Source organism: Microcebus murinus, chromosome 20 (genome assembly GCF_040939455.1).
Source record: "Microcebus murinus isolate Inina chromosome 20, M.murinus_Inina_mat1.0, whole genome shotgun sequence".
In the NCBI taxonomy this organism is placed as follows: domain Eukaryota; kingdom Metazoa; phylum Chordata; class Mammalia; order Primates; family Cheirogaleidae; genus Microcebus; species Microcebus murinus.
The window spans coordinates 24,066,618-24,081,347 of record NC_134123.1 but is presented as its reverse complement, the minus strand read 5'-3'; the positions used below and the strand labels follow the sequence as shown (position 1 = coordinate 24,081,347).

At 51.5% G+C, this 14,730-nt stretch overlaps 1 protein-coding gene and 2 non-coding genes across 3 annotated transcripts in view; 2 read left to right on the top strand and 1 right to left on the bottom strand.

The window, feature by feature from the left end:
• VAC14 (VAC14 component of PIKFYVE complex) overlaps positions 1-14,730 on the bottom strand; it is a 99,588-nt gene that overhangs the window by 82,324 nt on the left and 2,534 nt on the right. Inside the window, exons 2-4 of the mRNA XM_020282638.2 lie at positions 1,708-1,858; positions 1,281-1,448; positions 369-431 (exon numbers count right to left, since the gene is read on the bottom strand). Coding sequence (XP_020138227.1) covers positions 369-431; positions 1,281-1,448; positions 1,708-1,858 — 382 coding nt within the window. The remainder of the gene's footprint in view (positions 1-368; positions 432-1,280; positions 1,449-1,707; positions 1,859-14,730) is intronic.
• Positions 4,180-4,250, top strand: TRNAG-GCC (transfer RNA glycine (anticodon GCC)). The gene has a single exon. It is a non-coding gene; the product is annotated as a tRNA-Gly (tRNA).
• On the top strand, positions 4,844-4,914 carry TRNAG-GCC (transfer RNA glycine (anticodon GCC)). Its single transcript has one exon. It is a non-coding gene; the product is annotated as a tRNA-Gly (tRNA).

Genomic DNA, 14,730 nt, shown 5'->3' with positions numbered 1-14,730 from the left:
CCTGGCGTAGGCCAGAGGACAAGCAAAATTGGTGGATGGAGAGCAGGACTCAAAGTGAAGAGAATTAAACCAATGGCAAAACCCTCTTCTCTGGGGTCTGGATGGATCTCTCAGTCCCTGTTCTCGGGGGCAACAGCACAAGAGGATGTTTAGGGTGATGGCACAGTTCTGCATTTCTATGGTGGTGGTACACAGCTCTATACATGTGTCAAAGAACTTCACCCAGAAGAGTAAATGTTATTGTATGTAAATTAAGATACTAAAAAAAAAAATCTGGAAGAGCATCCCTAATGATAGAATTTCTAAGCTGTACAGACAGATGGGAGAAACAGATTCTAGAAATAGAAGTGGCAACAAAATACAAATACCTTTAAAAGGCGGTCTAGGAGCTCGGATCCGCTTTTCACATTGGGGTCTGGGTCAGCAGCCAGCTGCGAAGGGGACAGAGGGGAGAGATACAGGGACTGTGGTCACACTTGAACAGATGACACTGATCTCCTGCAAACCCAGGGCCAAGGCCTTGGTGCAGCCTGGAACACCTAACAGCACTTCTCCCAGCAAGCAAATTTGGGGTGCTGGGGATGGGCAAGACAGAGCCAGCTAAGGAGCCCCACGAAGCAGATCCCCTTCTGCTCAGGGACATCTCCTGCGACCCGCTGGGTGCCTGCTCCCTGCTGCGACTGGGTCGGGGGTCACTTTCCATCACCCTTCCTCAGGGGGTTCCAATCTTAAAATGCTGAGTCCTCTCTCCTCTCCTGGAGAAGGGATAGGACGGCTTCAAGAAAGGACCATGGCATTCTACAGGGACAGTAGCACTGCACGGTGGCTCTGCACTCGCTTGGGAGGGGGATGCCACGAGGCTGAGAGAGGTGCGGAAGAGAGTATCAGGGGCTCCAAAGCCCTGCTGGAAGAGCTGTTTCTAGAGCACATGCGCACTAGAAATCATCACCCTCCTGGCACGGGAAACACCGTCTATGCAATGGATTCACTTCCATCCCCGCCACCAGGGAGGTCAGCGCTCCTCAAACTATCAGTTTTTTCCCTCCACTGTGTGGTACACTGATACTTTCATAACATGCAATAAAAAAGCACAAATGAAAAAAAATGCAAATGTAAGTGCATTTAAAAACAATCATTAGATTCAACAGGCAGTAAGTGTCCCTTGCAGCCATGCGTATCTGCTCTGCCTGCATGTGGGGAAAGGGACCCAGGCACCCAAGGTCCCAGGAGGTCAAGTGCGGTGCATGGACTGAGCTTGGCCCAGCCGGCAGGAGCAGTACCTTGCTCAGCCCGTCAAAGAGCACGTTGAAGTGGGGCAGCACGGCGCCTCGGGCCACCTTGACGATGTTGTAGAGAGCCTCGCAGGCGTAGTAGCGCAGCCTGCTGTCCGCGTCGTTGAAGCAGGTCAGCACCGGCTCGATCAGCTCCTTCAGGTAGAGCCCTGAGTCCTGCGATGGGGCAGGAAGGGGAGAAGACAGCTCAGAAGGGATGACTCCCTTGGAGATGCTCAGGCCTGTGTGAGCCCTTCCCGAGCCTGCTTCCCAGGAGAGGGACCACAAAGCCAGACCTGCTGGTCGTAGGTGTGGAAAGGTTAGCCGATAAAACACAGCTCTGCAACGCCCTGCTGGGACTTGGGAGGGAAGGCGACTGGATGGCTCAGAGACAAGGCCATGGCGGGTGTGTTTGTCCCTGGGGAGAAAGGCCCACCTTGCCCAGCGCGATGGAGCAGGCGGCCAGGCCGATGAGGCCCCCTTTCCGGCTGTGGGGGTGCTGAGACAGGGCGAACTCCTGGGACAGGGTCTGGATCACATGCTTGATTTGCATGGTATTGTTCTGGGCCACGAACTCCCGGACCAGCCTGGAGAGAGAGGAGAGAGGGGCTGTAAGGATCAGGCCACCCCTGCTGTTGGCTCCTGGAGGAAGAAGGGAGGTGACCTGTATAGAAAGAGGAACCGAGAGTCAGGCATCTCAGGCAGGTCTTCCCAGTTCTGCTGCTGGCTGGGCCCTGGGTGCTTCCCTACTCTGGCTCTCAGTTTCCCTTTGTGTGCAACAAAGGATCAGCTGTGTTTGGAACAGTGGCTCTATCTCACTTCCGGGTATCTGAGAGAACGCAAGTAAATGTCCCATTGAAGACCAAAAATACAGTGCACTGTCAGTTGATTGACCATCTTTATTCAACACTCGCTCAACTTTCCATTCATGCATCCGAGAAGCTCTCTGCATCTGGGCCTTTATTTCCAGGGACAGTGCTGGGGACACACAGCTGGACCAGGTCACAGTCCAGTGGGCTAGATCCACATACAAACAAGTAACTGCAGCAAAGTGACACAATCGTCATCACAGAAGCAAGAAAACACAATAGGCCAGGTCTCCAGGGCCGTCCAGGAGGGCTGGCAGAGAGAAGCCAGTTGAGTCAGATCTTAAGAACATTCGAGGCATTTTCCAGGTAAAGAATGCAGGGATGTCTTGGGCGCAGGGAAGAACCTGGTCAAAAGCAAAGAGTGCTGAGAAGATGTTGCATATTGAGGGCAGGACCAGGTGTCTAGAGTGTGTAAGGAACAGGTAGGGATAGTTAAGGAAAAGAGGACCCAGTGCAAGTTTTCCAGCAAGGGATGACGACACGCCCAGAGCCGTGATTTACCAGATACCTCTGGTGGCAACTTCGAGAAGCAGAGCTGGGGTGGGGGCAGGGGTGGGTTTGACAGAAAGAACTGACACTGAGGACAAACCTTCCAGCAGACGCTGCAGCCACTGCGTAAGGAGGATGTGAAACGTGGCTGAGGCGGTGGGAAAGAACAGGAGGGATTATTTCTAGAATTAAACAGAAAAGCATCAGTAGCCCATGCAATGCAGGGGTGGGTGGGTAGATGGCACCTTCAAAGTGTCTCCCTGGGTAGTAACGCTAACTAGAGGAGGGGGGTACGTCAGAGGGAGGCTGCCTTTGGGGGAGGGCTCACCCCAGGCAGGCCCTGCCCTGAGCGGAGAAGAGCTGAGGGAGGCCTGGTTCTGTACAGACCAGTCTGTTTTTAGAGCCCCATGGACAAGGAGGCCAAGCCTCTGCCCTCCGGAAGCTCACAGCATCCCTGCAGCGAGAGGCCCCAAGTGTGATGATAATAGCCCCAGATCACTGCTGGGGGAGCTGAGGCTGGGGCGGTCAGGGAAGGCTTCCTACAAGTGGGATGGGAGCTGGATCCTGCAGGAGGCAGGGGAGAGAAGGAAAAGGGCCTTCCAGGCAAAAGAAACTGTGTGAGCAAAGGCAAGGAGGGGGAACTGGCCAACCTTGCCCGGGACCCCAGGAGACAGAACAGCAGCGGGAAACCTTGAGGATACGTGGGCTCTGGTAACTGGGGCATTCCCAGCTAGGAGAATACAGATTTCACATCACGTAACAGGAGCCTCTCACGGTTTTTCTGAGCACGTGAAAGAGTGTCTTGAGGAGCCTGGGGAGGTGTGCGGGGTACAGCCACTGAAGGTGGGAAGAGGAGGTCTAGAGACCGTGACCGTGGACTTTCAGAAGCAACTACAGAGACGCACTCTCTCCTCGCCTTGCGTGCAATCGTGGCGGGTACATTGCTCGCCTGTTGCATAAACGGGATCTCAAGTGGGCTTGAAGAATTTTAAGAATGGTCATGTCCAAAAAGTATTAGTCTGTGTGGTTCCAGCTCAGTGTCAGGAACTTCTAGTAATGAGAGCTGCTCAAAACCAAATGTGCTGTTCTGTAAGACAGTGACCACACCTACACAAAGGTTGTTCAAAGAGGGGTTGGCAGTGGTTTGATAAAGACTTAATACGGCAAATCATACGGAGTGCCTATTGTGTGCCAGGCACTGTTCATACAAAAAGGGGCACAACAGGCCTCGCTCGTGGCTGGTGGATGTTGGAGCAGAGATGGGTATTTCAGGAAGGAGCTGTACAAAGGGCCTATGAAGTGCCTCTTGCTCTGCTCTCTACGGGGTGGAGGGATATGGATGGAAGATGAATGCCAGTTCATAAACTCCAGCTCCCAAAGTAACAAGGCGTGGCAGGGATGGTTCCACATAAACCTGTCTGGTCTCCCAAACTGGGCAAACCAGCCAGGTGAGGCCTGGTGTGACCTGCCAGAGTGCCTGTCTCGGAGTATTTATAGAGAGAGACAGCCCCTTGGGAAAAGCCCTGCAGGTACCACAGAGAACAGCTGGAGCATTGGTGGTTCAGTGGTAGAATTCTCGCCTGCCACGCGGGAGGCCCGGGTTCGATTCCCGGCCAATGCAATGCAGTGTTGCTTTTATTGCCTTTTCCTGACCAGTTTCTTCCCAGAGATTCCATTGGAGGAGGCCATCTCCTCAAGCACACCAGGCCCGGGTGCCCACAAATCTGGCACCACTCTTCCTGCTGAGCAAGCGTGGGAGGAGTGGCTGGGTTCTGCAGAGAAGCACTCACTACTGGCAGTGGAACCATGGCATTGGTGCCATCACCCTATGGGACTCCTGCTGTGCTGCCCTTGGCCTTGGCCAGTCTCCAGCAGGAAGCTGGAGTGAAACCTGAGAACAGTGCAACAGCCCAACACAAGTCCAAGCAGAATGGAAAGGGGGGATTCAAACACCAAAGAGGGGACAGTCCCCCAAAGTCCCAACATGCTTTTCTTTCTGACAAAGACTTAAGCTCTCGTTTCTGTCCAGAGGTATGAAGGCAAACCAGCTGCACAGGTTCACCCTCCTGTCTGCAGTCTAAACTTTCTGTCCTTGCAGCTGTGCTGACGTGGCAGCATCAGGGACTAGCTTTATGTTCTGTGAGCCAGCATACACACACAGAGGCCCAAGAACAGCATTGAAGGGAGGTGTCCACACAGCTGCTGACAGCTGGAGCATTGGTGGTTCAGTGGTAGAATTCTCGCCTGCCACGCGGGAGGCCCGGGTTCGATTCCCGGCCAATGCAGCAGTCATTTTTTTAATCTTAAAAGATTGAATTGGAGACTTCAAATTGCCTAAAGAATTTGTGAATACACCCTGAAAACCAAGAGTAACTTGTTTCTAGCTTGGATTTTAAACGCCTTTGACAAAAACCACTCGGTTTCCTAAATTCCATGAAGATCCAGAACCTGGTCTCTTTGCTCTTGAGTCCAGGCTGTAGGGAAGCCCACTGAAAGCAGCTGTGCCGTGCCCACAGCTGCCCAGACAGCCTGCTGGGAAGCTGGGACACATCTCTGGGTGGTACAAGTCAGAGTGGCACCAGGAGCTGGGGGTGGACATCTTTGACGTGTCAGCAAGGGATCCAAAAGACCTAATGTGCATGGCAACGCAGACAGCCCTGGGACCACCAGTCCTGTCTCCTTGTTTCAGGTCATAAACATTCCCTGAGCGACCAGAAAGGGCTCCTCCCAGCGTGTGGGGTGCATTCCCCACCCTTGGGGGCTCTCTGCCCCGTGGGAGGAAACAAGAGAGTACTCAAGCACTATGGTGCAAACAGAGAATAAAACCGGTAAGAAAAGCGGAAGGTGACCAGGGACAGGTAAGAAAGGGAACACTCGTGTCTGGTGGGAGGCATGTGGCGAGGCTTCCTGAGGTTTGGTGCTGAGAGGGGCTCTGTGAAGGCTTCCAGAACAGTGTTCTGGAGCTGTTCGGGACGAGGCTGGACAGTGGCTCAGAGGAAGGAAGACCAGGTATCTGGTTCGGCAGAAGCCAAGGCCACAGGAGGAGAAGTGGATGACAGGCGGGAGAAGCTGCTCCCTGCCATGTGGCTCGGGATCCTGAACGCTCGGCAAAGGACCTGGCATTTGGTCCTGGCGGCAGCGAGGAGCGGGAAGGCCGTGAACAAGCGAGCGAGTGAGCGAGCTTTAGGAAGGCCGTCTGCAGTGGTGGCGTTGTGGACGTGACAGCTCACAGGGAGCCCTGAAGAACAGCGGGAAGTACAGGGACTGCGGCTCTAATGTCAGGTGACAGCCTGGCAAGAGTCACGGGGCCTCCTGAAGGGAGAAGATGGGAAAGGGGGACATGTGTGCTCCACACCCCCTCGTGCAAGTGCAGCATGACACCAGCTTCTTCTTGCTCGACGCCAGCTGGAAGGCTTCTCCCACTGAATCTTACCAGGACTCAATTCAGGGCAGCCCAGGCCACTACAGAGACGACGGCCCACTCTTCAAGTCCTGGGGCTCCATATGCTTGCACTTAAGGGTAGACTATTCATCTCCAGGCTGGAGGGAAAGCTGTGAGAACACGTTCTCACCAAAGGCATCAGCCTGGAGAACACTGGGGCTGGCAGCAGGGTCAACTCCTGGGTCACAAGCAGGAAGAATCTGCTCCAGGAATCGAGCCCATACGCTTACCTGGCACCTGGGGCAATCAAAACAGGGCCAGGCCGTCCTCTGTGGCCTTCCTGCTGGTCCCCAGCATGATCCTCCTCTCCAGCCAGACCTGCCTTCTGCACGTCCCATTAGCCCCCTCTCTGGAAAAGCTCCCACTTCCTTCCACATTCGTCCAACCCAAGTCCAAGCCCCTGCTTTTCCTGACTACCCCAGGAAGTGAGCACTTCTCCTCTGACCCTGAAGGACTCAGTGATCCCTCCTTCTGTGCCCAGCAATGCACTGTCGGATGTCACCAGTTAAGTTCCTTCTCATGTGTACATTGCTATTTCCTCAGCTTCTTGATAAAGTCCTCGCAGGCTGGCGCCGTCGTCTCTGTGTCTCCAGCACCCGCCCTCTGAGTCTAGCACTTTGCGCAGAGTAGGCTGGGAATCAGTAAACACCTGTCGAGGCCAGCACGAGTGACAGACGATACGAGCTGCATGGCAAACCTGGGCAAAGCCCCATGCGGCCATATCGCTGCCATGGGGGTGCTCCGTGAACCCAAACCCAACCTGCTGGGTTAAATGAAATTGCATTTGGATGGTCCGAAGCCCCTTGCCTTACAATTCGAGTCAGTAGGAGCAAAGGGCCCCATTACAGGGATCCCAAAATGCACACTGAGAAGGGCCCAGGTCACCAGAGCTGCAGCTGGTGGCTGGGGAAGGAAGCACATGCCGGGATGTGACCGGAAGCCCACCTGCCGAGGGCAGAGGTGTGTTCGAACTCCGCACTAGGTACTCCAGAATCGCCCCCGTCAGCCGGCCCGTGGTGCGGTCTCTCCACTCCACAGGGCAAGTGCAGAGAGGAAAAAAAAGGCAGCTACAAGGGGAAGCAGAGTAAGTGAAGCTTAAAATCTGGGCGTCCCTGGTCTCTCTTCAAAAGACCACACTGTCTCCCCTTTCATTCGCAGGCTGGGAGCCAGGGGGGATCTGAAGCCGAACTCATTTTGAAGTTAACATTTGCCCCAGAAACTCTCACGATCACAAACCCCTGGAGACCTTGACTGATGCAAAGGTCACGGGCATTACTGCTCTAAACACTGGAAAAGGGAATCCGCTTCTGCCTGGTTTCCTCCAAAAAGCACTGAAAATCCCTGGCTGGAGAGGGGTCCCCTAGAGGTTGCTCAGAGCCTCCATTCTCAACTGGTCAGCGGTGTCACAGGATGGCAGGAACACCTACTGCCCAGAAGACACAAACCCCAAAGGGAGCCAGTGGCAAGCTCTTGACACCACCCTCCATGTGGTAAAGACGAGCCACACCGACTGCCCCTCTTAGATAGGAGAAGACGTCACAGACAGGGTAGGATGTATTTGGACCCTCATCAGCCAACGGAGAACCTGGGGCCACAGCCTTACCAACACAGCACTGGACCTCTAGCCTCCGTAACACAGCCTGGTGACAGTCACAGGCCACGTGGGGACTGGTGAATGGACCACTTCCTAAGCACTCACTCTATGCTGAGTATTTCAGGAGTCAGTTATTCGCCAGGACAACCTCTTCTCGTAGCTACTATCATCCCATCTTTCAGATCTGAAACAGAGAAATCAAGTCCCTTTCCCAGGGTCAAAGAGGGTCTGCATCCTTGACATCTATGAAGTCCATGCCCTTCCAGCTGCCTCAGTTCCTCTCTTCCATCTTAAGCCACTTGATCTGCAAGCTGACTACACCCCATCACAGATGGCAACTTCCCTGTGTAGAACCAAAGCCACCAAGTGGCATGTAGCGTTCTCTATACATTTTCCCACATGGCCCCGCGTTCAGATATCCCCAAAGCCTCCTCCCCGCACACAGGGAGCACAGGTAAGGTGTGCATTTGAGATCTTCCAGAATGAAGCTCTGGAGCTGGTCTTCTACTGTGAAGGCAGGAGCTGAGTAACCATTTGCTGAGCATTTACTATGAGGCAGGAAACGTGCTGGATGGTTTACATGCACGATCTAATTTAAACCTTAAAACAAGTCACTGAGTCAGGTACTCTTATACCCATTTTTACAGCTAAGGGAAACTGAGGCTCAGAAAAGTTAAGAAACATACACAAAGTCACGCAACTTGTAGATGGTGGGTCTAAAAATCAAACCTAGGTTTTTCTGGTCCCAAGGCCTGAACTCTTACCCATTACGTGACACCATCCCCCTCCCCAAATATGACAGCTACCACCTGTTGGCTGCCCACCCGGTGCCAGGCACTTTACATTTATTATTTCATTTAACTCCAATCCCATTTCGTTTGGTGATGTCCAAACATCCCAACCTCTGTCGCAGGAGGCAGAGGTTTTAGCCACCGCACTTGGGTTCTCATATGTTCAGAGGAAACACCCTTAGCTGTACAGTGGGGTTAATAATTACAACGACTTTATACTGTTTTTAGAGTATTAAACTAGATAAGGGGTCCTCAAACTACAGCCTGCGGGCCTCATGTGGCCCACTGAGGACATTTATCTGGCCCACCAGGTGTTTTTGCCGCTGCCTGTCCTGCTTAGCAGCTGACTCATCCCCGGCCCACAGTGCGCATGTGTGCAATGTGTGCCGCACTCTCCAACGCCCTCCAACGGTCTGAGGGGCAGTGAACTGGCCCCCTGTTTAAAAAGTTTGAGGACCCCTGAACTAGATAATGCACAACGTGCTTTGCATCGCACATGCTCAGTGACACACTAGCGCAAAGGCAGGGGCAGGGAGGCTATGGTCTTACATCCACCAAGCAAGATCGTGTTCATTCAATAAACGTTGGTCGAGCACCTGCTCTACTGCAGGCTCCAAGACGGATATAAAGATAAACCCAGAGCTGCCAGTTACTCCTGTGATGTGAAACTTTCAGCATGGACTTGGGGCTGCTGCCTTTTCTGTGACAAATCAAACTATCCCTCCCAGGTCCCCGTGCGACATACCACATTCAAACGACACACCCAGGCAGCAGTGTCCCCCAGAGAATCCGGGTAAACATCTCCATCTGCTCTGCTGAGCATTTACATAATTTAGTTTCCATGTGCTCGCTAGCCTCCGATAACAGAATGGGAAAACCAGCACATCTGCTTCTGAGCAAGGGCCAAAGGCCTTCTGAAAAGGCCTAAGAATTTAACCAACGGAACAGACACTGGGTATCCACTGCATACAACCAGTAGAAAAAGAAGAAACAAGCATCAGAGGCAGAGCAGGCGGCCTGTTTTGATCTCAGGTGACAATAATTGTGACCACTTAATGAGCGCTTCCCTCACACTGCAGCAAAATACCACTGACATTATTTTAAAAATTAAGAAACAATTTGCACACTATAAATTGACTTTTTTAAAGTATACAAGTCAGTGGCTTTTAGTACATGCACACAGTTGGGCATCTATCACCACAATCAAGTTTAGAACATTTTTACTGTCTCCAAAAGAAACTTTGTGCCCATCAGCGGTCACTCCCCATTTCCCCCCAACCTCCTGAACCCCTGGCAACCACTAACCTACTTTTTGTCTCTACAGATGTGCCTCTTCTGGACATTTCACATAAATGACATCATACTGCATGTGGCCTTTTGTGACTGGATTCTTAGCACGTTTCAAGGTGCGTTTTTTTTTTTTTAAGACAAGGAAACTGAGGCACAGAGAGGTTAAACCAGAGGCCACTAAGTCAAGAGCTCATGGCGGCCAGGCAGGAGATACCAAGGAGGTGGCCCAGGGAGGTAAGACGGGTTCTGGGGAACTTGCCAGCGCAGGTAGCAAAGTTCCTGCTGATGGGCTACGTGGGAACGTGGGCTCCACAAAACCACACCTCCCAATTCTTTAAGGGAAGGCAGAAACTCGAATTTCCCCATGAAATGTCTCAATCTAAAATACTGTGTGACCCAGGCCAAAGCAAACAGGTCTGTGGGCAGGACACAGCCCCCGTGATGCCTGGATTAAGCAAACCGCTGAGGGTCCCACTCTGCTAACCAGCGGGCTGGGTGGAATTCTGACCTGCATTTCACAAACTGCCCCAAGTCACTTGGGAATAAATATAGTTTTGTGCCACATAGGCCGTTTCAGTCAACAACAACTGCATATACGATGGTGGTTGCATAAGATTGTAGTAGCGCATCTTTACTGAATCCCTTCCTTCCTCCCTCCCTCCCTCCCTCCCTCCCTCCCTCCCTCCCTCCCTCCCTCCCTCCCTCCCTCCCTCCTTCCTTCCTTCCTTCCTTCCTTCCTTCCTTCCTTCCTTCCTTCCTTCCTTCCTTCCTTCGAGACAGAGTCTCACTTTGTTGCCTGGGCTAGAGTGAGTGTCATGGTGTCAGCCTAGCTCACAGCAACCTTAATCTCCTGGGCTCAAGTGATCCTTCTGCCTCAGCCTCCCAAGTAGCTGGGACTACAGGCATGTGCCACCATGCCCGGCTAATTTTTTTCTATATATTTTTAGTTGGTCAATTAATTTCTTCCTATTTTTTTAGTAGAGACGGTCTTGCTCAGGCTGGTTTCGAACTCCTGACCTTGAGCAATGCGCCCGCCTCGGCCTCCCAGAGTGCTAGGATTACAGGCGTGAGCCACCGCGCCCGGCCTTTACTAAATCTTTTCTATCTTTACATATGTTGAGATACACAAATCCTTGCCATTGTGTTACGATTGCCTACAGCACTCGGTATGGTCACACGCCGTACAGGTGTGTAGCTCCGAAGCAACAGGCTACCCCACACAGCCTAGGTGTGCAGCAGGCCGTACCCTCTAGTTTGTGTAAGTGCACTCTGTGATGTGTGCACAAGGACGAAATCGCCTGATGACACATTTCTCAGAACATACCCTCCTTTAGTGACGCATGACTACCCCGTCTTCCCCACAGCAGTGGGAGGCTGAAAAAGAGCCAGGTCGGCTTGGTGCGGTGGCCAGGCTTGTAATCCTAGCACTCTGGGAGGCCAAGGTGGGAGGATCATTTGAGGTCAGGAGTCCGAGACCAGCCTGAGCAAGAGCAAGACCCCCGTCTCTACTAAAAAAATAGAAATTAATCAACCAACTAAACATATATTGAAAAAATTAGCCAGGCATGGTGGTACATGCCTGTAGTTCCAGCTACTCGGGAGGCAGAGGCAGCAGGATTGCTTGAGCCCAGGAGCTTGAGGTCGCTGTGAGCTAGGCTGACGCCACGGTACTCTAGCCCAGGCAACAGAGTGAGACTCTTGTCTCAAAAGGAGCCAGGTCACAGTCAATAGTTCAACCTTTGTGAACTGTGATCAGTTCAGCTCTGATCACAGAGCTCCAGGGACCCCCTGTTTCCACCCCCAGTGGGCTAGGAGGCCTGATTCAGGATGGGCTTCTACCAGCCCTCCCTGGGCCTTCCTGCAGGGCTTTTGAACTCCAAGTTCACGAGCACTACAGACCAGACCACAAGGGGCGTTGTCTTTCCCAGCCAGCAGTGAGATGGAGGGGCCCTGCCTTCGCAGCGCCTGGCACAGCGAGCACCCAGCATGTTTATCAGATGCCTGTTGGCATTGCCCCTCCACATTAGACTTTCCTACAGCACAGCCTGGGGTCTACCAACCTTTTCATTAGGACTGATCAATGACTATATCCCCTAAAACCAAGAACCCACATAATCAGAAACAGCCATTCTAAAAATCTTAACCCGAGTGCCTTATCCTTTAGAAAATTGTGTGGCCGTGTTGGAACAAAGTTGTGGGGGAAAAGCTCTCCAAGTCTGTGCACAACAGGCTCACAACACTTAGCCAACAGATGCTGGTCACTTAACACCAAGGTAGAAGTCTTGAGAGTCTGGATCTGGGGGTCCCTCAGTGGAGGCCAGCATCCATCTCTGTGCATTTTTAGTGTCTGAGATGCCTGTCATTATGGTAAAACCCCCTTTTATTAGCAGTTTTAAGCCCTCACTGGAACGCCATACGCAGTACTGGCTCTGTTCCTTAAGCAGACAGGCTCTGGAGAACCACCATGGAGATGTCCAAGTTTGACAATTTCTTTTATCACACGAATGCCCCATTTTTGGTAGAGAAAAACATTCCTGTGGTGGTGAAGCCTTCTGAGACATAGATGAACCTGGGTTTTCTAGCCAGGTTCTAGCTGGGAAACCGTGGGAAGATAACTTAACCTTAAGGGACCTCTGTTTCCTCATCTGTGAAATGGGGTAACACCACCAGCTGCTGACAGGGCAGCTGAGTAAAATAAATGAGATGAGGGGGGTACAGTGGCCAAAGGCAAGCTTCTCTATTCTCCCCGGCCTGGCCTGAAGTGGAACCAAGAGCGTTTTATTACATGTGCACCCCCAGGTTTCACTATGACCATTGTTATGCACTGAACTGTCCCCTCACCTCCAAATCCATATGTTGGAGCTCTGACCTCCCATGTGAGAGGAGGCCTGTAAGGAAGTAATTAAGGCTAAAAGAGGTCATAAGGATGGGGTCCCTGATCCCATAGGATTAGTGTCCTTATAAGAAGAGCCACCAGAGCCACCAACCCCCATCCAAAAGAGGAGGTCATGGAGGCGCACGTGTGCCATGGCAGCCACCTAGAAGCCAAGAGAAGAGGTCTCAGAATGAAACCTACCTTTTTTTTCTTTCTGTTTCCATAAAAAGGACAAAAACCTACCCTATTGGCACTTTGATCTCAGATTTCCCAGTCTCCAGAACTGTGAGAATAAATTTCTGTTGTTTAAACCACCCAGTGTGTGGTACTTTGCTATGGCAGCTCTAGCAGACTAATAATCCCATTGCTGCAGCTTTTCTTTAAAGGGATCCCTAATCAAACCTTCCCACAGGACTGCTGGGCTCAGGCTGGCAAAGTGGCTGTGGGCAGTAGGTTCTTTGGTCTGGTAGAGGCAGGGCAAACCTGATGGGCAGTGAGTGCTACAGCCTCTTTTTTTTTTTTTTTGAGACAGAGTCTCACTTTGTTGCCCAGGCTAGAGTGAGTGCCATGGCGTCAGCCTAGCTCACAGCAACCTCAAACTCCTGGGCTCAAGCAATCCTCCTGCCTCAGCCTCCCGAGTAGCTGGGACTACAGGCATGTACTACCATGCCTGGCTAATTTTTTCTAGATATACTAGCTGGCCAATTCATTTCTTTCTATTTATAGTAGAGACGGGGTCTCGCTCTTGCTCAGGCTGGTCTCGAATTCCTGAGCTCAAACGATCCGCCCACCTCAGCCTCCCAGAGAGCTAGGATTACAGGCGTGAGCCACCTTGCCCGGCCTACAGCTTCTTACTAACATCTGCCACGTGCTGCCGAGGACTGAGGTATGAAGGCAGACTCTGCCTTCAGGGAGCTCCCAGTCTAGGAGGGGTGGCAGATTTAGAAACAATAACAGTAGAGTTGTATCCACTTTCTATTCGCTACTGTAATATATAACCACAAACTTAGTGGCTTAAAACAACACAAATTTATTATTCTGGGTCTTACTGAGCTGAAATCAGGTGCTGTCAGGGCTGCGTTACTTTCCGGAGGCTCTAGGAAAGAATCCACTTCCTTGCCAGCTTCTAGAGGCTGTCCTCGTTCCTGGGATGGTGGCTCCCTTCCTTCGATGCCACCAATGATTGGTTATATTTTCTCACATCTCATACCCCGACACTGACTCTTTCAGCTCCCCTCTTCCCATTTAAGGACTGTTGGGGTTACACTGGCCCCGCCTGGATAATCCAGGATAACCTTCCCATCTGAAGGTCAGTTGACAAACAACCGTATTACCATGTAATGTAATATATTCGTAGGTTCCAGGGATTAGGAAGTCTTTGGGAGGTCATCATTCTGCCTATCAAAAGTGATGAGAGCACTACCGATAGATAGCAATTGTGTAATATTATAATTAGAACAGTTATAAAATAATTTTATGTAAATAGCATATTATATAACAATTATAACATGCCAAGTACTGCACTAAGCACTTCACAACATAAGCTTGAACACCCCTAAGAATACCACTATTGTTCTCATTTTACAGATGAGGAAACAGAGGCAGAGAGGCTCATTAGCTTGCCCATGGTCACCCAGGTAGTAAATGAGAGCTTTAACCTCGGCTGTCTGGCTCCAGAGCCTGCTCTTAACCACCTTGCCATGCAGCCTCTCAAGAAACAGGGTGTCTCAGAGGGACCACTTACATTAAGAACAGGACTGAGCACTTCCATTTCTGAGGCATCTGAGCTGACACACCTACACCACACAGATACCTGCTAGTATTGTGCCCCTTCTTTGGCCAGGCATCTGCAGCCTATATGAAAGTTTAATTAATAGCATTTGGTTGAGGGTCACTTTAACCAAGCCAAATGAAGAATGTATTCAATATACAATATTTCACAAGAATCTGACACATAGACAGTGCTCAGACATGCAAAATGCTGGTGAAATTTCGATGAATAAATCGGTATCTGTCTCTGAGGAACATGTGACACACACGTCCTAAGGAACATATCCAACTGGCCGGCCATGGCTAATTCCAAACATGACTGCAAAAGGCTGGAAATGG